The sequence below is a fragment of the Sinocyclocheilus grahami genome, unplaced genomic scaffold (genome assembly GCF_001515645.1).
Source record: "Sinocyclocheilus grahami isolate Dianchi unplaced genomic scaffold, SAMN03320097.WGS_v1.1 scaffold229.1, whole genome shotgun sequence".
NCBI classification, from domain to species: Eukaryota; Metazoa; Chordata; class Actinopteri; order Cypriniformes; family Cyprinidae; genus Sinocyclocheilus; species Sinocyclocheilus grahami.
The window spans coordinates 1434738-1459682 of record NW_015505408.1 but is presented as its reverse complement, the minus strand read 5'-3'; the positions used below and the strand labels follow the sequence as shown (position 1 = coordinate 1459682).

The following is a 24945-nucleotide window of genomic DNA, read 5'->3' as shown; positions in this document are numbered from 1 at the left end:
TATATGAATGCTTAGATAGGTGTCATATTCCCATAGGTAGATGGGATCAGCTACTTAGATAGGTGTTGTATTCCCATAGGTAGATGGGATCAGCTGAGAGTCAGCTGATGCGAGCTTGACTAACGTGACCTTCCAGAACTAACGCTACGCTAGATTATTTGCTGGTAACCAGGAATGCTTGATGGTGGACTTTAATTTGATGAACCTGAATGACTCTTTCTCTCCAGGCCTGTCCATCCGCAGCGTGTGTTGGAGGGCTGACAGGATCCTGGCAGGAACTCAAGACAGCGAGATCTTCGAGGTGATGGTGAGAGACCGAGATAAACCGCTGCTGATCATGCAGGGTCATTCAGAGGGGGAGCTCTGGGCCCTCGACCTGCATCCCAAACAACCGCTGGCCGTCACCGGCAGCGATGATCGATCCGTACGGTCAGTCGACTCCTGCTATTGAATTTCAGTTCATGCCACATCAGTTCACACTGTAGACAATGGAGCAAGATGGGTGGACATAGGATGTCTGGTTTTTCAGAATGTTTAAACTAGGGCTGGGCAATAAACGTTATTGTATTGAGATTGCGATAAACAATCTGGACATTTCACACTCAAACACACATGATGCTCGCAGTGTTTTCAGTGGCTGCGTCTCAATTTATGAGACATGAACACATGAACTTCATTTCCAAGGGCTTCTCTGTGAGTCACTACAGCAGCTTTACATGGTTTAATTTGAGAAAAAATACCATCAAATTCAATCTGAAATTGAAATATATTCACAACAAACTGTCAAAATAAATTCTGGTTTAACATGAAGAAATTATGACAAAAATATAATACTATTCTATACTAAAATGCCGTTCTTAATGTAATAATCATAATATTTTCATTTTTAAAGAATATCATACCACCAATATATTTTTTCATCCATGTTTTAGTTTATACAGTTCTGTTGTTCAGCATCTTATATGACAAAAAATAAATACATTTTGTTGTAAATTAATTTATATTTGTAATTGATTACCATTTAATTTGAGAAAAACTACTGTCAAATACACCCTGGGACTGAAACTAAAAACTGAAATTAAATCTTCACAACAAATCATCAAAATAAAAGCTTCAATTCTCAAAGCAATAATAATAGTAATATTTATATTTTTATTTTTAAGGAATATCATATAACCAAGATATTTTTTCATCCATATTTGCATTTTACTTCACTAAAAAAACTTGTTTTGATCAAAGTTATTTGTTATATTTTTTATTTGATTACATTTGGAAAAACATTTAATTGTTAAAGTTTTATTAAATTTGCATTAAATTATAATCTATAAATATAGAAAAAATTTGAATACATAGAATTTAGGGGAAAATAAAATGGATTTATTGGGCCTTGATTAAAGTTAATTCTCAAGGTCTAACAAACATGTGGACTGCATTTCCTTCCCCATTAATAGTAAATTAATATTGTGATAAATATCAATATCGTATAATATGGGGAAAATATTGTTGTAACATTTTTAGCCATATTACCCAGCCCTAGATTAAGCATACAATACAGACATAAATATGGACACATTTTAATTTTCCTCAAACATGCTTGTTTAGGCTGTGGAGTTTGTCCGAACACACGTTGATCGCTCGCTGTAACATGGAAGAGGCCGTTCGCAGCGTTTCCTTCAACAACGACGGTTCCCAGCTGGCTCTCGGCATGAAGGACGGCTCCTTCACTGTTCTTCGTGTCAGGTAATTGAATTTGGATCCCCTACACTTCATTATTTCAGCTTCATTATTCACAAACTGAGAGCCTGTCTGGTTTTCTAAGGGACATGACGGAGGTGGTCCACATTAAGGACAGGAAGGAGGTCATTCACGAGCTCAAGTTCTCACCCGATGGCTCTTATTTGGCCGTGGGCTCGAACGACGGGTTTGTGGACACTTACGCTGTGGCCCAACGCTATAAGAAAGTGGGAGAGTGCAACAAGTCCACCTGCTTCATAACACACCTGGACTGGTCCGTGGACAGCCGCTTCCTGCAGACCAACGATGGAGCTGGAGAGCGATTCTTCTACAGGATGCCAAGTAAGAATAATTATTCATTTATAATGAATGGAAAAGTCGTGGAAATTATTGACACTTTACGATATGTATAAATTCCAAGCTGTATTTTCTTTCAAAAATTGTGCAATTTTTTGTTTGGTGAAGATGCGTGATAAAATACTAAATTCCAGGTAATTATGGGACATGAAAACCTGTTTGGAAACAGTCGATATTTATGCATTTTTTCATTAAGTCATTAAAATTTCGGAAGTCAGTATACATTGTTAAAGTTTTAAATCTTTATTCAAATATGCATTGTATAAATTACTAGGGTTTTCACAGTCATGAAAAACTGTTTCAGACCTGTAAAAGTCATAAAGCTATTTTAGTGAAGTTGCATGATAAAATGTGAAATTATGGGACACGAAAACCTGTTTGGAAGCAATCATTATTTATGCTTTTTTTTATTTTTTATTATTATTAGGGTTTTCACAGTCATGAAAAATATTTTTAAATTGTGATTTCCATCAAAAGCCTTCTCAGAAGTGGGTACTTGTGAAAAAGATCTGGGAAAATTCATTAATAATTAATGTGAAAGTCATGAAATTTAAATTTCAAAAGTCAGTATACATTGGGTATTTATGCAAATATTTATGATTTTCTTTTACTACAGAATTAATAATTTGTAATAATTAAAAATTAATAAAACTTTACAATTAATTTACATTTTTCACAGTCATGAAAGACAATTTTAGAATTATGATTTCCAGACCTGGAAAAGTCATGAGAAACCTATTTAAAAGTGGCACTGGTGAAAAAAAAATCTTGGAATTTCATTAATCATCTACGAAAATGAATGAAAGTCATGAAAGTCTTCATGACAATTAATGAAACTTTTTTTTATTCATTAAAATTTTTAATGCAATATACGTTGTTAAAGTTTGAAATATTTATGCATTTAATATTTCTGCATGTTTTTAAATTGCTCTGGATTTCACAGTTATGAAAAATGATTTTAAAATTGTAATTTCCAGACCTGGAAAAGTCATGAAAACCCTTCTTAAAGGTGGTTGCTGGTGAAAAAAAAAGTTTTATAATTTATCAATAATTCATAGAAAGTCTTGAAAATGAATAACACTTTACAATTCATTTAAATTTCAAAAGTCAGTATGCATTGTTAAAGTTTTAAATATGTACGTTTTTAATATTTATGCAAATATGTTTGCATTTTATTAAATTAGCAGGGTTTTCACCGTCATGAAAAACTATTTAAAAATTTTCCAAACCTGAAAAAGTCATTAAAAACCTTCTCAAAGGTGGCTGCTGGTCAAAAACGGTCTTGAAAATTTGTTAATAATTAATGCAAAGCCATGAAAATTAATAACACTCTAGGATTCATTTAAATGTCAATAGACGTGTGTTTCTGTAGAGGAAATTTCTCCCTCAAGCAAGTTAGCAATATGACATCAGTTCAAATTCAAGTTTTAAAGCATTTTTGACTCATTTTGGACATTAAAAAGTCTCCAGGAATTCACAACAAAGACAATTCTATATGATTTTTTAAAATCTTTGTCCAGCAATCAACAACACTGCAAAGGTCATGAAACCCTGAATTACGTACTGTACTGTAAGGTATTTTATTAATCATATCATGCTTATAATTGTCCTAACTGTTGTTCTTCTGTGTCTATAGCCGGTAAATTCCTGCCGAAGGAGGAAGCCAAAGGAATCCATTGGATGACGTGGACCTGTGTTCTCGGAACTGATGTCAACGGAATCTGGCCTAAATATTCCAACGTGAACGACATCAATTCTGTGGATGCAAACTACAGCAGTGCAGTGCTGGTGACGGGCGACGACTTCGGCCTCGTCAAACTCTTCCGATTCCCTTGTCTTAAAAAAGGTCAGCTCGGTTATCCAGATATCTGTGTGATCCGTGCTGAATAAACCAGTGTGTGCTAACAAATGTGATTCTTTCAGCTGCCAAATTCAAGAAATACATCGGCCACTCTGCCCATGTGACCAATGTGCGCTGGTCACATGACCTGCAGTGGGTTCTGAGCACGGGCGGAGCCGATCACTCCGTCTTCCAGTGGAGGTTTCTGCCCGAGGGAGTCATGAATGGAGTTCTGGAGCCGCTGCTGCAAGGTGAAGCTCATTTATTTTACTTTATTATGGGACATGAAAACCTGTTCGGAAACAGTTGGCGTTTATGCATTATTGAAATACTAGGTTTTCTCAAATAATGAAGCATATGGAAATGTCAGGGAATTTTAAAACTGTGATTTTCAGACTTGGAAAAGTTATCAAAAACCTTCTCAAATGCGGTGTTGTCAAAAAAAGGTTTTGGAAATTCATTAATAGTCAATGGTAAAGTCGTGAAAAGTAATGAAACTTTATGGTTCATCTACATTTTAAAGGTCAATATTTATGCAAATATGTTATGCATTTTTTAGTAAAAAAATTAAGAATAAAAAAAAATGCTAGTTTTGTAACTTGCAGTGTAAAATAAAATAATTATTAGGCCTAAGATTTTTTATTTTATTTTACAGGATAATTGTAATTTCCAACAATAATGTTTATAATGTTATTTTTATGATTGTTAAAACACTTAATAATAATCAATAGTAATTAAAAAAGAACACATAATATAATAATATATTTAGATTTAATTAATATAATAATATAATGTAATAAATAATTAGTATAAATAATATAAAATAATAATAATAAAAGCTCTATGCATACCGATGCATGCAGCCTTATGTATAATAATTTTAAGATAAAAAAAAATCAAAATAAAATACTTATTAAAAATATTAGATATTTTATCTGTTTGCTTGCATGTCATGTGACCACAAACCAACATCAACCAATCATGAACTTATGAATGTCATTAAATTATTGAAATATTAAGTTGAAATCTCAGGGGTAGTGTAAGTAAATATTTTACGTCTAAAGGATTCGGCTGACAAAAAAGTTTGGGAAGCCCTGAATAAAAATGAGTATAGTGTTTTTAATTGTACATTTTATTTTGACGTTTCGATTGAAAGTTTGGACTGAAATGAGTGAACTACAGAGAAAGCAGAAATTCTGAAAGCAGTGTTTTCTCGTTCGCAGAGAGCTACGCCGACTCTAACAGCGGCGACTCTGACTCTGACCTCTCCGACGTTCCCGAGCTGGACTCAGACATCGAACAGGAGGCCCAGATGAACTACGAGCGTCAGGCAAGAGACACTTAAACCCCAACAAAACCCAAGATCCCAAACTGAGAGGGTCTTATGTCGAGTGTTTTATGCAACAGTCATGCTCGGCTGTTTTCTTCCTGTTCCTCTCATTATTTTCACAGCTGATTTAGTCGGCTGCTGTTGCCCTTTATGCTTTTTCTGAATCTCTGAATGTGTCTCTAGTGGATTTCTCCCTGTAACTCTTCTTCCAAACATCCCTCAGGTGTATAAGGAAGATCTTCCTCAGCTCAAGAAGAGACTGGCTGGATCTCTGAAGCGGCAGAAAGCTCCAGACGAGGGGCTGCGCCTGCAGTTCGTCCACGGGTAAATTCACTGCGAACGTTATGATGTGTTTGGTATGAACACAGTGTGTGTCCATATCTTTTACCCTCTCTTGGGTTATAAATTGTACTGTATGTATAAAAAAAGTCTAAATTTTAATTAATATATATATATATATATATATATATATATATATATGGGTCTGAATACTTTCCGTACCCACTGTATATATATGAAAATATATAAAAATGTATAATATAATTTTGATATGATTTTATATTTACAGAAGGAATCCATTAATTGTAAAGTATGCATATATACAATTATAAGATATATTCATGTTATATGTATAATTTATATTTATATATTAGAATATTAATTAGAATTTTTTAAGTATAATGTGTAATTATATATGAAGACTTATTAGGCTTCTACGAAAATATCACTGGACATTTTTGAAAATAACCCTTTTTTTGCCATTAAAGTGAAATTACTGAACCTAAACGGGAGCCTGATAAAAATTCTCATTTAAAAGAAAAATAATTAAAATGTCAAAATACAGCAAAGTAGTCAAATGCATCTAATGCTAATCATATATATATATATATATATAAAGTAGTCAACATTTGAAGTTGATCAAAATCTTTTATCGAAGTTGTCCTAAAACCTAAAACCAAAATGCGTTCTTGTCTTAGGACAACTTTGATTAACTTTTTTGATCCACTTCAAATGTTGACTACTGTGTGTGTGTGTGTGTATATATATATATATATAACCCACATCTTAGAAAACCAGCTGAGAAACTTTAAGATTTAAATTAAAAGAGTTCAAATTAATGTTAAATTGGATTTTTATTTTGTGTATTCTGACAAAATCTATGAATTCTATGAATTTTTTGTGTATTCTGACAAAATCCATCTTCAAACTTTTATTTTAAAATTTTTTTACACTGTTTTTATTCGTAACAGGTTATATATAACCTAAATGCAAACCATGTGAGAAAGTTGAGTTTTGTTCAAATGAATGCTAAATAGTTTTTTTCTAAAAACTTAATATATTTCAGAGCCTAAACACATTTTTTTGGAATCGAATGCTTCTCTCTGCTGACATTAGCAGAGCTGATAGCTGCAGTGGTTGTTGACTGGTGTGTGTCTGTGTCTCAGGTACAGGGGCTGCGACTGCAGGAATAATCTGTTCTACACTCAGGCCGGTGAGGTGGTGTATCATGTGGCGGCTGTGGCGGTGGTGTATAACAGACAGCAGCACACGCAACGCTTTTACCTCGGTCATGACGACGATATCCTGAGCCTCACTGTGCATCCGCTCAAAGATTACGTAGCCACCGGACAGGTGAGAGCTTTACAACTCAAACTGTTGTCCACAAATCAGATTTCAAACCAGATCGGATCAGATTTGATAGGGTTTTCCCCCAGACAGATTTCTATCAAAAATATGCCTAACAGTTGGATTTGAGCTGTCAGTATGCACAGCCTTATTTCAGATCATATTGCCTTCGGTTGGTGATAATTTTATGGAGTGTGTATTTTCTGTAAGGCGTGGTAATAAATGTGAAGTGCGTGTAGATCATGCAGATGTTGAGCTGGTGTGTTTGTGTGTGTCAGGTGGGTCGAGATCCAGCCATCCATGTGTGGGACATCCAGACACTCAAGTGTTTATCTCTGCTGAAAGGTCAACATCAGCGCGGAGTTTGTGCTCTGGAGTTCACAGGTCAGACCACCACATCATTTACATGGAAGCCAGTAATAAAATGTATCTCTTTTAATGTTTATGTATTTAATCCTACTTTTATTTTTGAAATTTATATATATATATATATATATATAAACTTGTTGTATTTTAATTAGTTGACAAAGACACCTTCCTTATTTAAATTTAACTCAAATATACTAAAATAAATAAACCTAAAATAATAAAAACTAAATAGACATATCAAAAATTTAAAACTATTAAAAAAACAAAAATTCACAACAAAAGTTCTAAACTTTAAAATTAAAATGAAAATAGAAAATAAAAATGAATTCAAAATATTAAGTATAAAATAAAATATGAACTATAATAATTTCTCAATGATACTAAAATAACTCTGCATATTACATGGAAATCAGCTGAGAAACTGGAGATTTGAGTTCAAATGAATGTTAAATTGTTTTTGCCCCCCATAAACTTGATGTATTTGTGTGCTCATTTTTTTAATATATGACATTGAAGCATTAAATATTCTGACAAAATTCCCTGGTTTCAAGCAAAGTAATCCAATGCATCTCCATTAATGTTTCCAGAATCGTATTTTTATACAATTTACAACTGCTTAATTAAACATGTTGTGAAGCATTTTTGCGTCACATTCTGTTACTTCACTTTCTCAAATCTAGCGGACGGCAAGAGTTTAGTGTCTGTGGGAATCGACGAAGATCATTCCTTAGTCATCTGGGACTGGAAAAAAGGCGAAAAACTGGCCAAATCCAGGTAAAACCGAACCTTTATAATGGTAAAGAGTGTGTATAGTAGTGCTGGGCGGTATGACCAAAAATTGATATCACGGTATTTTTCAAAATTATACCGGTTTCACGGTACATGACGGTATTTTTTTTCACGCATGACCGGGTGTTAACCATATTTTCTACTGATTGAGAGGAAATACTGCAGTATATTGACTTAAAATGCACTATTTTACTGTCATGATGAGTGAATAGTGTCAAAAAATACCACACTAAATAGTGACTAAACACGAGGCCTTTTAATACATGTTAACCAGGAGTCACTCATTTATAATCGCGTCATCGTCTGATAAAATCAACATGCATCTACACTAAAGAGTGGCTATATGGTTGTTTTGGCTAGATTACTTTTTTGTCTCATGCAGCGCACTGCCTGCGTCTGAGTAACAACCTAAAAACAACAACAAACAAAAAAGTGCATGTGATATTAACAGACGAACTACGCTCATATTTATAATTCCAAACAATCAGTAAGCGACAGGTGCTAGGAAACGCTGTTTTGTACTCATTTATTGAGGAGTTGGCTGCGGTGCTTCTCTGCCGCTCACTGCACAGAACAGACGCCGAGAGAGGCGACACTTCTCCGGGAAAGTCAGACCTCACGTTCGCGGGACAGCACTGGCGAAATCTTCCAACTGAAACAGCTAAGGTTTATCCAGAAAAGTCGCTAGGTTTGTCAGTATGAATATTCTATGGAAAAAAGCTGCTAAAAGGGTCTGAAAGTTGCTATATCTAGTGCTAAAGTCGCGCTCGTGTGTGTGAGACGCGGGAGCTGATGGCAGCGGGCGCTGGATATATTTGAAAACAGAACGGGGAAATAGCCAGGAATCAAATGTTTTTCCATACTCTGCTTTCTTATTTCGATCCATACAGTAGTGTGCACTTCTAACGCTGAACTTCTGACCTTGACACCAAAGCCAGCACTGTTCACAACCTGCACACTGTGTGACCTCAAGCATCACACGATGCTGTTAGCATATGCTTTAGCAGAGCAGACAGCACTCGTCCTCTCGCCCTTCAAACAGGACGGTCGATTCCTTATTACTCCAGACATGACTATATACTGAGCTCCTGGTCACATCCTTCAGTTCACTCAACCTCACGATCACCGTTTATCAAGACAAGACAACAAAAGTGGTATCACAAATATCACTCATATCATATCAATTCATAATTAAACTCATGTATAGGCACAATTACACTCCAACACTCGAGTGGAAGCACACAGTTTTAGGACAGTGTTCATGATTCGTATCACTTCGGAGGTGTGAAAGGTACAGACGGATCGGATCGGATCGGTGTTTCTCAGTCCAGAAAAGTCGCTAGGTTTGTCAGTATGAATATTCTATGGAAAAAAGCTGCTAAAAGGGTCTGAAAGTTGCTATATCTAGTGCTAAAGTCGCGCTCGTGTGTGTGAGACGCGGGAGCTGATGGCAGCGGGCGCTGGATATTTGTGGAGGTCAGTGTGGATATTGTGGATGAGTTCTTCTGTGTCATCACGTTCTATTAGTTCTACAGCTTCAGTTTCTGAACTTTCACGCTTAGTAACACATACAGCTGTTCTCTCACCACAGTGCAACAGTGAAAAGGGACCCCTTTCAAACAGTGTCGCGTTCCCAACATTGTTTAAGCGACATACACCGGTATTGCGGTATTTTAAAAATTAATATCATAACAAAAATAAACACCGGTATTCGGTATGAACCGGTATACCGCCCAGCACTAGTGTACAGCGAGCTGAATTGCTCACGAAAGACATCTGTCTCTCTCTTTACCATAGAGGACATAAAGATAAGATCTTTGTGGTGAAAGGAAACCCGTTCCGCATGGACAAACTGCTGACGGTGGGATTGAAACACATCAAGTTCTGGCTGCACACAGGTGAGATTCATTCATTTTTTTAGAGAGAGTCTTGCATCCTAAATCACGGCAGTAGCACTTGTTTTCAGCTTAGGATGTTTGTTATATGTGCAGACAGTGTTTTTACTGAAATATCTGAAGCATAAGCTCTTGCCCGTCTCTCTCACGAGAACATGACTGTAAGGAGAATCTGCCACATCACATCGAGCCGTCATAAGCTGATGTGACTGTTTCGCCAACTTTACCATCAGCACGCCGTATTTTACCAATTAAATGTGAGCGAGAGCTTTAAAAAGAGCTCAGTGAGTCGAAACCAAATGCTCCAGTAACTGAATTACTCTCTGTGAACTAATGCTTTGGATGCTTTTTCCTCTGGATAAATGAAAACGCATTTGCCTGATGTTTATTTCTCACTCCAGGAGGAGGTTTAACATTTAAAAGAGGCATTTTCGGGAATCTCGGTAGGCAGGAGACCATGATGTCCGCCTGCTACGGCCGCTCGGAGGATCTGGTGTTTTCTGGGGCGACGACGGGTGACGTGTACATCTGGAAAGACACGACGCTCATGAAGAGCATCAAAGCTCACGACGGGCCCGTGTTTGCCATGTGCTCTCTGGATAAGGTGAGCTGATTTTGCCACAGGTACATGGTATCCTGCTTAGAAATGTAGATAAACAGCAGGTGAAATGCATTTCTCAGCTGTTAATGGTGTGTTGTGACCTGAAGGGTTTTGTGACGGGGGGTAAAGATGGAGTTGTTGAGCTGTGGGACGACATGTTCGAGAGATGTCTGAAGACGTACGCCATCAAGAGGGCAGCGCTCTCGCCTTCATCTAAGGGTAATTATAAATCCTCAAAACAGACCATCTTTATGAAATAAATGGACTATATTTTGTTTCAGTAATATTTGAAGAGTTTATTTGCAAAAACAGATAACTCCGGTTTTTTTTTAATTTTCAAAAATCATGGTTTTTATAATATTATCATGTTTTTAGCTAGCTGTTATTTTTTAACCTAGTCAAAATAACCCAACTGCAGTTTGATTGAGATTAATTGGAATGCACAATGAAAAAACATGATTTCTGAGAATTGTTAAAAACAGTTATCTGTTTTTGCAAATGAAATCTTAATTTATTAGTTAATATTTAGTATTGTAAGGGGATTTCATGGTACTCAACATTATTTACCTCCAAAAAATAAACTATTTATTTGCATATAATAATAATATGTAAATATAAATATTAGAAAAACAATTAATATTATTTTTAATTATTGCAGTGCTTTTTGATTAAATGTATGTACTACAGTTTGTTTCAATAATATTATTATTTTATATTTTATATTGTGAGATTTTATGGTACTCGACCATACTTACCTCCAAAAATAGTATTTCTATATAAAATAATAATAATATAGAAATATAAATATTAGGAAAAAAACATTAATGTTATTTTTAATTATTGCATTATTTTTTGTAATGAATGTACTGTATTTTGTCTCAATCATATTTATTATTTCATATTTTATATTGTAAGATGTTATGGTACTCGACAATATTTACCTCTAAAAATATTATTTCTATATAAAATAATAATAATATGTAAATATAAATATTAGGAAAAAAACTATTAATATTATTTTTAATTATTGCATTAATTTTTGTAAGGAATGTACTGTATTTTGTCTCAATCATATTTATTATTTCATATTTTGTATTTAATGGTACAAGACAGCTCTAAAAAACATCTTATTTCTATAAAAAAAAAATACAATCAAAATATAATACAAATATTAATAAAATAATACATATTATTTTCAATTAATACAGTGTTTAATTTTGTTTAGTGAAATTAATGTACTATATTTTGTTTCGCAATATTTATTATTTAATATTTTTGTATTTTGAGGGGATCTGATTGTACTACAAATTTGACACTATTTGTTTCTATATGAAATGCAAATATTAGAAAACCATTAATATTTTCAATAAATACATTGTTTGTTAAATTAATACACTGTTTAACATGAGTTGAATGTACTATATTTTGTGTTATCATGAAATTTAATGGTACCAGACAATATTTACCTCGAAATTATAAGCTATTTCTATATAAAATAATACAAATATTAGAAATATCACTCCTATTATTTTTGATGAATACAGTGTTTATGCTAAATGAATACATTGTTTAACTTTGAAATAAATGTACAAAATGTTTCAATAGTATAAATTGTTTTATATTATGCATTGTTTTAGGGAGTTCGTGGTTCTCAACAATATTTACCTCTAAATAATACACAATTTTTTAAATATAAAATAATGCAAATATTAGAAAAATGATGCATATTATTTTCCATTAATACAGGCAGATCTGTATTAGCATCTGTTAGGAGATTTGGATATATATTCAGACAATATGAAGGGCTACTTCATGTCAGATTTGTAGTTTGTACCCCAAAAAAATACTCTGTATTTCCTATGCGGTCACCAAATTTCCTACAATTATGATGTAGTAAAAATGACAAAACTTACAAATCACAGACCTACAGAGGGTTACGCTTGTATAATAAAACTTGTTGTTTAGGACTGCTGTTAGAGGACAACCCGTCCATCAGAGCGATCACTCTGGGACACGGACACATTCTGGTCGGCACCAAAAACGGAGAGATCCTGGAGATCGACAAGAGCGGCCCCATGACTTTACTCGTACAGGTGCGTGTCACGCTCAAATATACAGCTGCAAATCCAGATGCAGAATAACAAAATCAAACCAGTAGCGATGTAACGAGGCACTCAACTCACGATTCAACATTTCACGATTCGATTTTCTCACGATTTTTTTAACAAAATGAGATTAAAGACTAATTAAACAGTAAATGAGGTGTCCTTTTATTAGGCTATTGCTGCACGCTTCTTTGTGAAATTGAAATATAACAAAACTAAATCGAAATTTTAAAACAAACCCCAAATCAAAATAAATAAGTCACACAAATAAAAGAAATCTCTTCATATAAACAAACTAAGGCTTTGTCTGTGCTCTTTCCATTTAAAATTAGAGGCAACCACTGCATTTTAAAGGGATAGTTCACCCCAAAATCAAAATTCTGTCATTAATTACTCACCCTCATGTCGTTCTAAAAACCTCCGTTCATCTTCGGAACACAATTTAAGATATTTTTGATGAATTCCGAGAGCTCTCTGACCCTCCCATAGACAGCAATGTAATTACCACGATCAAGGTCCAGAAACATAGCAAGGAGATCAGTAAAATCTTCTATGTGACATCAGGGGTTCAACCGTAATTTTACGAAGCTACGAGAATACTTTTTGTACACAAAGAAAACAAAAATAATGACTTTATTCAACAATTCATCTCCTCCAATGAGATCACCCTGGTAAATTTTGGAGAGTATCCACTGAACGTAAACAGCGTATGCTATTCTGTGTCAGCTGCGTCACGCGGACGAAAAAAACATATCCGCGTGAACCCCTGATGTCACATTAATTATTTTACCGATGTCCTTGCTACGTTTCTGGGCCTTAATCGTGGTAATTACATTGCTGTCTATGGGAGGGTCAGAGAGCTCTCGGAATTCATCAAAAATATCTTAATTTGTGTTCTGCGAAAAAAACGTATCCGCGTGAACCCCTGATGTCACATGAATTATTTTACCGATGTCCTTGCTACGTTTCTGGGCCTTAATCGTGGTAATTACATTGCTGTCTATGGGAGGGTCAGAGAGCTCTCGGAATTCATCAAAAATATCTTAATTTGTGTTCTGAAGATGAACGGAGGTGTTTAGAACGACATGAGGGTGAGTAATTAATGTTCGAAATTTGAAGCGAAAACAGAATGGTCTGACTTTAGTTTTGTGAAACAATACTACATAAAACATATCTAAACGAAACAGCAGACGAGCTGAATAAGATGCAGATTCACTCTGCACGCCAGCAGGTGGCGCTTATGAACAGCAATGATACAGTGTTTCCTTGGTTACCGCTGCTTATGAACAGCAATGATACACTGTTTCCTTAGTTACCGCAATGATACAGTGTTTCCTTGGTTACCGCTGCTTATGAACAGTAATGATACACTGTTTCCTTAGTTACCGCAATGATACAGTGTTTCCTTGGTTACCGCTGCTTATGAACAGCAATGATACACTGTTTCCTTGGTTACCGCTGCTTTTGAACAGCAATGATACACTGTTTCCTTGGTTACCGCAATGATACAGTGTTTCCTTGGTTACCGCTGCTTTTGAACAGCAATGATACAGTGTTTCCTTGGTTACTGCAATGATACACTGTTTCCTTGGTTACCGCAATGATACAGTGTTTCCTTGGTTACCGCTGCTTATGAACAGCAATGATACAGTGTTTCCTTGGTTACCGCTGTAAACAAAGCAGCTTATGAAAACTACTTTAATATGCATCGTTCAGAGGCAAGATAAAAAGAAAATACCACGTAAACGTTTCTAAAGACAGTTAGTTATACATTCATATAAAGTCCTACTCTAGTTGTATCGCAATTTGTTTAGCATCTCAACCGATTTGAATCATCACATATTTGAATCTATTTTCAACCGGCTCGCAGTTCATCGTTACATCCCTACAAACCAGATTAGATGGTCAGGCAGGTCAACTAGTTGAAGTGTGTGTTGTGTTTGATGTGTTTTAGGGTCATATGGAGGGGGAAGTCTGGGGCCTCGCGGCTCATCCGCTGCTGCCCATCTGTGCCACTGTGAGTGACGACAAAACGCTGCGCATCTGGGAGCTTTCAGTCAACCATCGCATGGTGGCCGTCCGGAAACTTAAGAAAGGTTCGTGATTCGCTAACCTCCTGCCACATTTGCAAGATCGCAAATTCAGTATCGCAAACAGTTTGGTGTATGCGTGTGTTTGTAGGTGGTCGATGCTGTGCCTTCTCACCAGACGGAAAAGCCTTAGCGGTGGGTCTAAACGACGGCAGCTTCCTGGTGGTGAATGCAGACACGCTGGAAGACATGGTGACCTTTCACCACAGGAAGGAGATCATCTCTGACATCAGGTTCTCTCAAGGTAACCGTCTGGCATGGGCGGCAGTTTTAGATATTAAAATAGGCTGATAATGCATATGTTATTTAAAATACAAATTCCCATTCGAAATCTGTGCATGTATCATCATGTATCACAGTAAACCTGGGACGTGTTTCATTATGCAATGCTAACAAGACCTCATGTAGTTTTGTAGCTCCAGAGCTGAGTGTATCTCGTAGGCTTTGACCCACAAATTTGCTCTGCTGCCAAGTTAGTAAAATAAAATAAGTTATTCCATAATAAAATAAAATGAGTTTCTGTGTGTGTAAATTGAAGAGATCACACAACCCTGGAGGGGTTAAATGATGTGAAAACATTTATTTTCATCAGAGATGGTTTTTTTATATAATATTTAAACATAACTTTATAATATGTGGAGATACAGTGGGGCAAAAAAGTATTTAGTCAGCCACCAATTGTGCAAGTTCTCCCACTTAAAAAGATGAGAGAGGCCTGTAATTTTCATCATAGGTATACCTCAACTATGAGAGACTATAATAGATCATTTGGTCATATGTACATATTAGGGCTGTGAAATCAATTAATTGCATCCAAAATAAAAGTTTGCGTAATATATGTGTGTGTACTGTGTATATTTATATTTCTATATTAATACACACATATACATGTGTATATGTTTAAAAAACATATGCAATATGTATTTATATTTATATAAGATGGAAATATTTCTTAAAAATATACATATATATGTGTGTGTGTGTGTGTGTTAATATTGCACACGTTTAAATGATAATAATAAAATAATTATTACTTTTATATATACACTACCGTTCAAAAGTTTGGGATCAGTAAGACTTGTAATGTTTTTTAAAGAAGTCTCTTCTGCTCATTAAGGCTGCATTCATTAGATAAAAAAATACAGAAAAAACACAGTAATCTTGCAAAATGTTATTATAATATAAAATAATGGTTTCTATTTTAATATCCTTTAAAATATAATTTATTTCTGTGATGCAAAGCTGAATTTCCATCATCATTACTCCAGTATAAAGTGTCACATGATCTTCAGAAATCATTCTAATATGCTGATTTATTATTAGAATTATCAATGTTGGCAACAGTTGTGCTTTTGGAAACTGCGATACTTTTTTGAGGATTCTTTAATGAATAAAAAGTTAAAAAGAACAGCATTTATTCAAAATATAAATCTTTTCTAAAAATATAAATCTTTGCTATCACTTCTTATCAATTTAACACATCCTTGCTGAATAAAAGTTTTAATTTCTTTCAAAAAAAGAAAGAATACAAATGTACTGACCCCAAACTTTTGAACTGTAGTGTATATTGTTAGAAAAGACTTCTATTTTAAATAAACGCTCTTCTTTTTAACTTTTTATCCATCAAAGAATCCTGAAAAAAACTATCACAGTTTCCAAAAAATATGAAGCAGCACAACAGTTTCCAGCACTGATAATAAATCAGCATATCAGAATGATTTCTGAAGATCATGTGATACTTTATACTGGAGTAATGATGCTGAAAATTCAGCTTTGATCACAAGAATAAATGAAATTTTTACAGATATTCACATAGAAAACAGATATTTTAAATGGTAATAATATTTCACAATATTACATTTTTTCCTGTATTTTTGATCAAATAAATGCAGCCTTGATGTGCATAAGAAACTCCTGTAAAAAACATAAAAAATCGTTCTGATCCCAAGCTTTTGACCGGTAGTGTACATATATATATATATTGTAAATTTATAATTATATATAGTATGTATATATTTATAATGTTAAAATGATGTAAAACTTAAATGAACAAGTAATATATAATAAAAAAAATTATTATGATTTTTTGTTTTTATTGAAGATGCTGGAAAATACCTCGCTGTGGCCTCCCACGACTCATTTGTGGACATTTATAATGTTCTGAGCAGTAAGCGGGTGGGAATCTGTAAAGGAGCGTCCAGCTGTATCACACATGTGGACTGGGACGTCCGCGGTAATCCAGACATACACAAAACACTAATATATATTCAAGCAATAATATGCACGTTAATGCCTCTCTGCATGTGATGAATTAATCCTTGAGTGAAATACAGTTGAAGGGAAATTATTTGATAATGTTTTGAATGGAGAAACTTTCTGGCCAGCTGTAGCTTGAATTATTTTTTATTAGGAAATAGCGTCTTCTTTATACTTACAGATAAAGAATTTGTATATTATTTATTGGCATTACTATAGGTTATATATTTTAAACACGTGATCCAGATAATCACATAATCAAACAGTTTTTTGTGTGTATTAATGCAGGAAAACTGCTTCAAGTCAACACTGGTGCCAAAGAGCAGCTATTTTTTGAGGCTCCACGTGGAAGACGTCAAACTATCAGCAGTTTAGAGGTAAAAAAAATACACACAGCCAGATATGTGACCCTGGAGCACAAAAGCAGTGTTAAGTCACTGGGGTATATTTGTAGCAATAGCCAAAAATACATTGTATGGGTCAAAATTATAGATTTTTCTTTTATGCCAAAAATCATTAGGTTATTAAGTAAAGATCATGTTCCATGAAGATATTTTGTACATTTTCTACCGTAAATATATCAAAACGTAGTTTTTGATTAGTAATATGCATCACTAAGAGCTTCATTTGGACAACTTTAAAGGCGATTTTCTCAATATTTAGATTTGTGTGCACCCTCAGATTCCAGATTTTCAAATAGTTGTATCTCGACCAAATATTGTCAGCTTTCAGATATGATGTATAAATCTCAATTTAGAAAAATTGACACTTAAGATTTTTTGGGGGTTTTGTGGTCCAGGGTCACATATATCACCAACCCCAGCATGATCAGCGCGTAACTGTGTGTTTGTGTGTGTTCAGTTTGAGAAGATGGATTGGGCCACATGGACGTCAGTGCTGGGTCCCACCTGTGAGGGCATCTGGCCGACGCTCAGCTTCGTCAACGCCTCTTCACTTACCAAAGACAAGAAGCTGCTGGTCACCGGAGACGACTTCGGCTTCGTCAAGCTCTTCAGCTTCCCCTGCAAGGTCTGAGCGCAGCAAAAGCACATCATACATTCACATACACTATTGTGCAAGCATTTTTAATGCTTCAGTTTCTTAGGTTCTCCTTATTTATCATAAATAATGTAAAAACAGTAATGTTGTGAAATATTATTACAATTCAAAATAGTCATTTTCTGTGTGAATATATTGTAAAATGAATTTACTTCTGACATAAAGCTGAATTTCCAGCAGCATTGCTCCAGTCTTCAGTGTCACGAGATCCTTCAGGAATCATTCTAATATGCTGATTTGCTGTTGATATAACTGCTTCATATTTTTATACTTTTTTCTTGGATTTTTTGATGAATAGAAACTTCAAAAGAACAGCATTTCTTATTATAGTTTTAGTATATTTTATTTATCAATTATTATATTTCTTGATAAAAAAATTTTTTTTTCCTTTAATAGTTTATGCATTAAGTAGAATGTCCTTGATGCTTTTTTTAATTCCATACAGGGTCAGTTTGCCAAGTTTAAAAAGTACGTGGCTCACAGTGCCAATGTGACGAGCGTACGATGGTCCAATGATGACGCGATGTTGCTGTCAGTGGGCGGAGCTGACACCGCCCTCATGATCTGGGCGAGAGAGGGGATTGGTCCACGCGAGAGCAAAGCTGTGGACAGCGAGGAATCAGACGACGACGCTGAAGAGGATGGAGGTAATGGTTTTGTTTGTGATTACATTTAATTTAGAATTTAAATTTTTTATTTAGTTTAATTTTAAATGTAAATTTTGAATTAATTTGACATTTTTAATTACAATTTTTAATGTGCAGTTTTATTTAGCTAACATTTGTGTGTTTAGGGTACGACAGTGACGTCGCTCGGGAAAAGAGCATGGATTACACGACGAAGATCTACGCTGTCAGTATAAGACAAATGACAGGCGTGAAACCGCACCAACTACAGAAGGAGATCCCTGTGGATGAGCGGTAATACAAAAAAACACAACTGAAAAATGCAGATGAAGTTCATCACTGCAACAGATATTTTTCCTCTTTAGTAGTATTTTCTTCCTAGTTTAAAAACATAAGATATTATTATGTTTATTATTATAAATATTATAAATGTCGTATGTTTAATATTATAAGATTTTACTAGTTTTCTGAAAAATATATCATGAAAAATGAAGTGTTCATGCTTAAAACAAGAAAAATATCTGCCAAATGCGATCAAAATAAGCATATATAAATGTATAAATAAAAAATAAAAAAAGCAATGAAAAACTTTTTTTTTTTTTTTTGCATTAAATAGATTTTTCAGACCTCACAGGCAGATATTTGTTCTTGTTTTAATCAAAAACTCACTTAATTCAAAAAAATTTTTGAAAATGAGGCACAAGTTGCAAAATGTTATTTTATTCTTAGTATTCTTGTCTTGTTTTCCATTACAAATATTGACAAATTTAATCAAGACGAAAACAAAAAACGACTTCTATACAAAGTCTTGTTTCTGAAAAGATGTATCAAAATGAAATTAGTTTATGCTAAAAAAAAAAGAAAAAGAAAGAGAAAAAAAACGTGTCAGTGAGGTCAGAAAAATAATATTTTTTTCTCTTTGAATTACAGTAAGATGATTTTGCTGACCCCACTGGTAGACATTTGTTCTTGTTTTAAGCAAAAACTCACTTCATTTTGACACATTTATCAGAAAACAAGACTTGATATCTTAGGTCATTTTGCATCCCCAAGTAAATATATCTTGATTTGAGAATGTTTAGATATGTGTAATAGAAAACAAGACAAAAATACTGAGAAATAAACTGTTTTTTTTTAAAATGTCATTATTGGTTTCCTGCAGGCCTCCAGTGAGTCGAGCCACACCGTTACCTGACAAACTGGTGAAGAACAACGTCACAAAGAAGAAGAAAATCGTGGAGGTCAGTCGGTCTTGAGCTCATGAAGGTGCAGTCTTGTCTTCATTATTGTCAGTGTGTGTTGATGTCTGTGTGTGTCTGCAGGAACTGTCTCTGGATCACGTGTTTGGCTACAGGGGCTTTGACTGTCGAAACAACCTTCACTACCTCAATGATGGAGCAGACATCATCTTCCACACGGCCGCCGCTGCTGTTATTCAGAACCTCTCTGCTGGTACTGTCCTGAGTCAGCCTCACTGCTGACCTCTGACCTCTGGCTTAGTGTCTCAACATGTGGCAGATGTGCAGGAAAAACACTATTAGATGTTTTAAAGCCTTTGAAATAGTACAGTTTGACTTTATGCATGGGCTGAGTTTGTGGGCGTGTCTTCTGAGACTAATCTGATTCCAGATGCTGCTGACCTCTACAGGATGCAGAGGGAACTGCACATCTGTTTAAAAGAAGAAGTGGGAAACCTACGGTGGCCGAGAAGTGCTAAACAAATCACAATTCTGAAAACAAAATAGCAAATTACAAACGCAAATGCAAGTCTAAAAAACAAAATAACAATTCAGAAAACACAATAACAATTCAGAAAACATTATAACAAGTCAGAAAACACAATGACAAATCCGAAAACAAATTTACAAGTCAGAAAACACAACGACAAATCAGACAAACCGGAAGAGGTAGGTATAGTTTGAGACAGCGCCGTTGGTTTGGGATTACTCACCGCTGACTGGACGAGACATCTGTCAATCAACGTATACAGAAAGAACCAGCCGAAGAACAGCAGAGTCCTGGTAGAAAGTTCAGAGATGGTATTAAAGTAGCTCAGTTTAAATGTATTGTATGAATTGCCCTTACTATGGAATAAAAAATATGGGGTGTATATTTATATTTAGTTAAAAGTGGCTGTAAGACATCAGCTCCAGTGGCGCAGATGGTTAAACGCTTGATGTTGGCTTTTTGACGCGATCGACCCGGGTTCGATCCCACCTTTTGCCAAGCTTTTTTTTCTCCCTTTTCAAAACTGAGCTATTCTGCTTTTAACCATCTGTGCCACTGGAACTGATGTTTTACAGCTACTTTTAACTAAATTTAAATAGACACCCCATATTTTTTATTCCATAGTAAGGGCAATTCATACAATACATTTAAACTGAGCTACTTTAATACCATCTCCGAACTTTCTACCAGGACTCTGCTGTTCTTCGGCTGGTTCTTCTCTGTATATGTTGATTGACAGATGTCTCGTCCAGTCAGCGGTGAGTAATCCCAAACCAACGGCGCTGTCTCAAACTGTACCTACCTCTTCCGGTTTGTCTGATTTGTCGTTGTGTTTTCTGACTTGTTATAATGTTTTCCGAATTGTTATTGTGTTTTCTGAATTGTTATTTAGTTTTTTAGACTTGCATTTGCGTTTGTAATTTGTTATTTTGTTTTCAGAATTGTGATTTGTTTAGCACTTCTCGGCCACCATAGAAACCAGCTTTAGATACAACATATTTAAAATATATATATATATATATTTTCTGAAATTCAGCTAAAAATAACTACAGTATTTATTTGAAAATTATTATTAAAATGTGCACATTATTTTATTTTCAAATTAGTTTTTTTAACAGTAATTAATTCATAAAGCATGTGCTACAGTATTGGTTAAAGTTTACGTATGCAGTTAGAATATACACTACCATTCAAAAGTTTAAAAAGTTAGAAATTAAAACTTTTATTCAGCAAGGATGCATTAAATTGATCAAAAGTGACAGTAAAGACATTTAGAATGTTGCAAAATAGTTCTAATTCAAATAAATGCTGTTCTTTTGAACTTTCTATTTATCAAAGAATGCTGAAAAATAAAATGTATCACAGTTTCCACAAAAATATGAAGCAGCACACCTGTTTTCAGCATTGATAATAATTAGAAATGTTCCTTGAGCAGTAAATCAGCATATTAGAATGATTTCTGAAGATCATGTGACACTGAAGACTGGAGTAATGATGCTGAAAATACAGCTGCGCATCACAGGAATAAATTACATTTTACAATATATTCACATAGAAAACAGCTATTTTAAATTGTAATAATATTTCACATTATAACTGATTTTTCTGTATTTTTAATCAAATAAATACAGCCATTGTGAGCAGAAGAGACTTCTTTTAAAAACATTAAAAAATCTTACTTTTACTGATCCAAAACTTGAAGCAGTGTATGAGATGAGTATATTTTCTGCTGTGTACTAAAATATTATTACAGTGTGACAATTTTTGAAAAGTACATGTAGTCTTTCTATTAATATGAGCTCATAGGAACTGCGTGCATGCTGTTTAACTCTGGACTGGAGAATGAAAGTAGTTGTAGATGAAGGTGTTTGTGATTTGCAGGAACTCAGAGCTTTTATCTGGAGCACACGGATGACATCCTCTGTCTGACTGTCAATCAACATCCCAAATATCTCAACATCATCGCCACCGGTCAGATCGGTAAGTGTGGGCCTCTACACACATTTCCTAATGCAAACCCATGTCATTTTCACCATCTGAGTCGTTTTCATTTGCTCACATTGACTTTTGCGTTGCTTCTTTCAGCTGCATTGCTTGGTTTTGTGTTAATAACAAGTCTGCTTGTGATTTGTGCAAATAAGTTGAATCTCTCACGTAATTCTGCTTTGGCTTCTCTCATTTTTGTTCATCACTGCCTCATGCTCTCATCCAATACACCACCACACAGGCGACATCACCGATCTGCCAGGTAGGACAGCAGAACCTCCTGACATCTCACTGACCTTTTGTGTTTGACTCCAGAAATTCAGGTCAGGTTTTTGGGCTCCAAAATAGAACTAAAGCTTGCATTTTTATTCTCCAAAGCAATGATTTGGGTTCAATACAAGTCAAACACTCGAGTTCCATAGGTGTGAGTTTAGATTCAGTATTCAGTTTGCAATGTTAACATGTCATTTTGCATTATTCTGTAACACTTTACCAGTTACATGCATGCATGCTAAACCAGTTAATATGGTAAGCACTATATGATGTGCACAGATTTATCCATTTAGAAGAATAAACTAAATAGGAATAACTTGCATAATAATATATGTAAATATAATATGAATGCAGTTACTGCAATAATGAAGTAAATAATCATCAAATAATAAATGTATCATATATTTTAATATAACATAATAATATAAAATTAATAATAATAATAATAACAAACTAAAATAATGCCGTTTAAATAACCATTAAATAATCTGGTTAGAATCCGACTTCTGAAGTAATAATGCTGAAAATTCAGCTTTGATCACAGGAATAAATTACGTTTTACAATATATTCACATAGAAAACAGCTATTTTAAATTGTAAAAAATATTTCACAATATTACTGCTTTATTTTTAATCAGAAGAGACTTCTTTTATGAACATTACTTTTTTGTTTGTTTTTTTTCTAAACTTTTATGAATAACTTTAAAAGAATAAGAGTAAAACACTAAATTACATCTTTGCACATAATAATTAATATAAATACTTGAACAAAAATACAAACTTCACATTTCTGCTTTTAAACCATTAACTGAATGTATGTATTAATTTATTTATTCATTTTTGCTTGTATGAATTAATTAATGCATTTATCTATATTTAGTGCATTTAATTTTTCATTTACTTATTCAGCTATTTATGTTTTCATGCTTTTATTTATGTATTTATATATGCATTTAGAGCATTTATTGTTGCATTTAGTGTAAATTTGTTTGTTCAAAATGTCATTAAAAATCTAATTGTTTTTGCGCCAGAACAATACAGCTCTATTTAAAAAACATTTCAAAACTAAAGTTTAAATCCATTTATTTGGTTCTTACAGCATGTCATAGATATGATCTCGTAATATGTATTAAACTCTGAATATTTCTTTAATGAATCAATCTTTAATATCACGTTTGATGGAATAACATCTGTCTATGGTTCACGAGGGTCTGGAAGTTGGATGCCACAGATTTCAGATTAAGATCATATGCTCTATATCAAGCAATCCTCTCTTTTCCCTCATGTTTTATGTCCCGGGTTCAGTAAAGACCACCGCTGTGAAGAATACATTCTCGTGTTTGCATGAAGCATCATGCAGCAGATTGGCTTGATTTTCTGTCATCATCTTAGAGTCATGAGGCCTCGTTCCCTCCCTCAGCGCTAGAATACATATGTGATATTGACATGTTGAAAACCTTGAGGACTGTCCTTATGAACTCATAATAGCCATCCCAAACTCATCCTGCTGCTTTATTAACAGTGTTGGGGAAGTGACTAACTAAAAGTAGCGACACTAACTATATTTTTCCTACATTACATTGTACAACTACATTGTTTTCAAATTAGAGTAGCTTTTCCTGCAACAGGCAATTTTTCAAGCCATACTGGTGTGGTGTGGTGAACGTTTAATTCAATGCTGCTTTGCAGCACAATGTTTTCAACTCATTTATTTATGCATTTACGCGGTTATTTATTTGCAGTTATTTATGCATTTTTCTATGCATGTAGTGCATTTATGAATTTATCTATACATTTACCGCATTTATTTTTGCATTTTTATATAGTTTTTTATATGCAGTTATTTATATGCATTATTAATGCATTTATGTGTTTATTTATTCATTTATGCATGCATTTATATTTGCATTTAGTGCATTTATTTTTTATTGCATATATTTATGAATTTATGCATTTATATACTAATTTTTCTATACGTTTAGTGCATTTATTTTTGCATTGATTTATAGTTATTTAAAGGCAGTTTTTATTCTTTTATTTATGTTTATTAATTTATTCATTCATTTATTTATGATTGTATGCATTTATTCATGCATTTGTCTGCATTTAGTGCATTTTTTTTTACATGTATTTATGCAGTTATTTATATGCCTCTTTTTATGCATTTATGTATGCATTGTATATGGTTGTATGCATTTTTTCAGGCATTTACCGTATTTATGCATTGATCTATACATTTGTGAATTTATTTTTGTGTTTATTTTTATGCATTTATCTATGC

The 24945-nt window shown here is 34.0% G+C and overlaps 1 protein-coding gene across 4 annotated transcripts in view; it reads left to right on the top strand.

The window, feature by feature from the left end:
• Positions 1-24945, top strand: part of LOC107597181 (echinoderm microtubule-associated protein-like 6) — a 69834-nt gene that overhangs the window by 26848 nt on the left and 18041 nt on the right. For 2 of the 4 annotated variants that reach the window (XM_016288137.1, XM_016288136.1), the window contains 25 exons: positions 228-429; positions 1603-1740; positions 1820-2076; positions 3728-3937; positions 4015-4182; positions 5155-5261; positions 5485-5585; positions 6707-6893; positions 7166-7271; positions 7937-8030; positions 9843-9943; positions 10342-10544; positions 10649-10760; positions 12507-12634; positions 14601-14742; positions 14828-14980; positions 16838-16969; positions 17281-17369; positions 17854-18021; positions 18497-18698; positions 18845-18971; positions 19840-19918; positions 20000-20129; positions 22287-22385; positions 22633-22653. In XM_016288137.1, the coding sequence (XP_016143623.1) occupies positions 228-429; positions 1603-1740; positions 1820-2076; positions 3728-3937; positions 4015-4182; positions 5155-5261; positions 5485-5585; positions 6707-6893; positions 7166-7271; positions 7937-8030; positions 9843-9943; positions 10342-10544; positions 10649-10760; positions 12507-12634; positions 14601-14742; positions 14828-14980; positions 16838-16969; positions 17281-17369; positions 17854-18021; positions 18497-18698; positions 18845-18971; positions 19840-19918; positions 20000-20129; positions 22287-22385; positions 22633-22653 (3456 nt within the window). The remainder of the gene's footprint in view (positions 1-227; positions 430-1602; positions 1741-1819; positions 2077-3727; positions 3938-4014; positions 4183-5154; positions 5262-5484; positions 5586-6706; positions 6894-7165; positions 7272-7936; positions 8031-9842; positions 9944-10341; positions 10545-10648; positions 10761-12506; positions 12635-14600; positions 14743-14827; positions 14981-16837; positions 16970-17280; positions 17370-17853; positions 18022-18496; positions 18699-18844; positions 18972-19839; positions 19919-19999; positions 20130-22286; positions 22386-22632; positions 22654-24945) is intronic. The other 2 variants (XM_016288139.1, XM_016288138.1) reach the window with 1 other exon arrangement.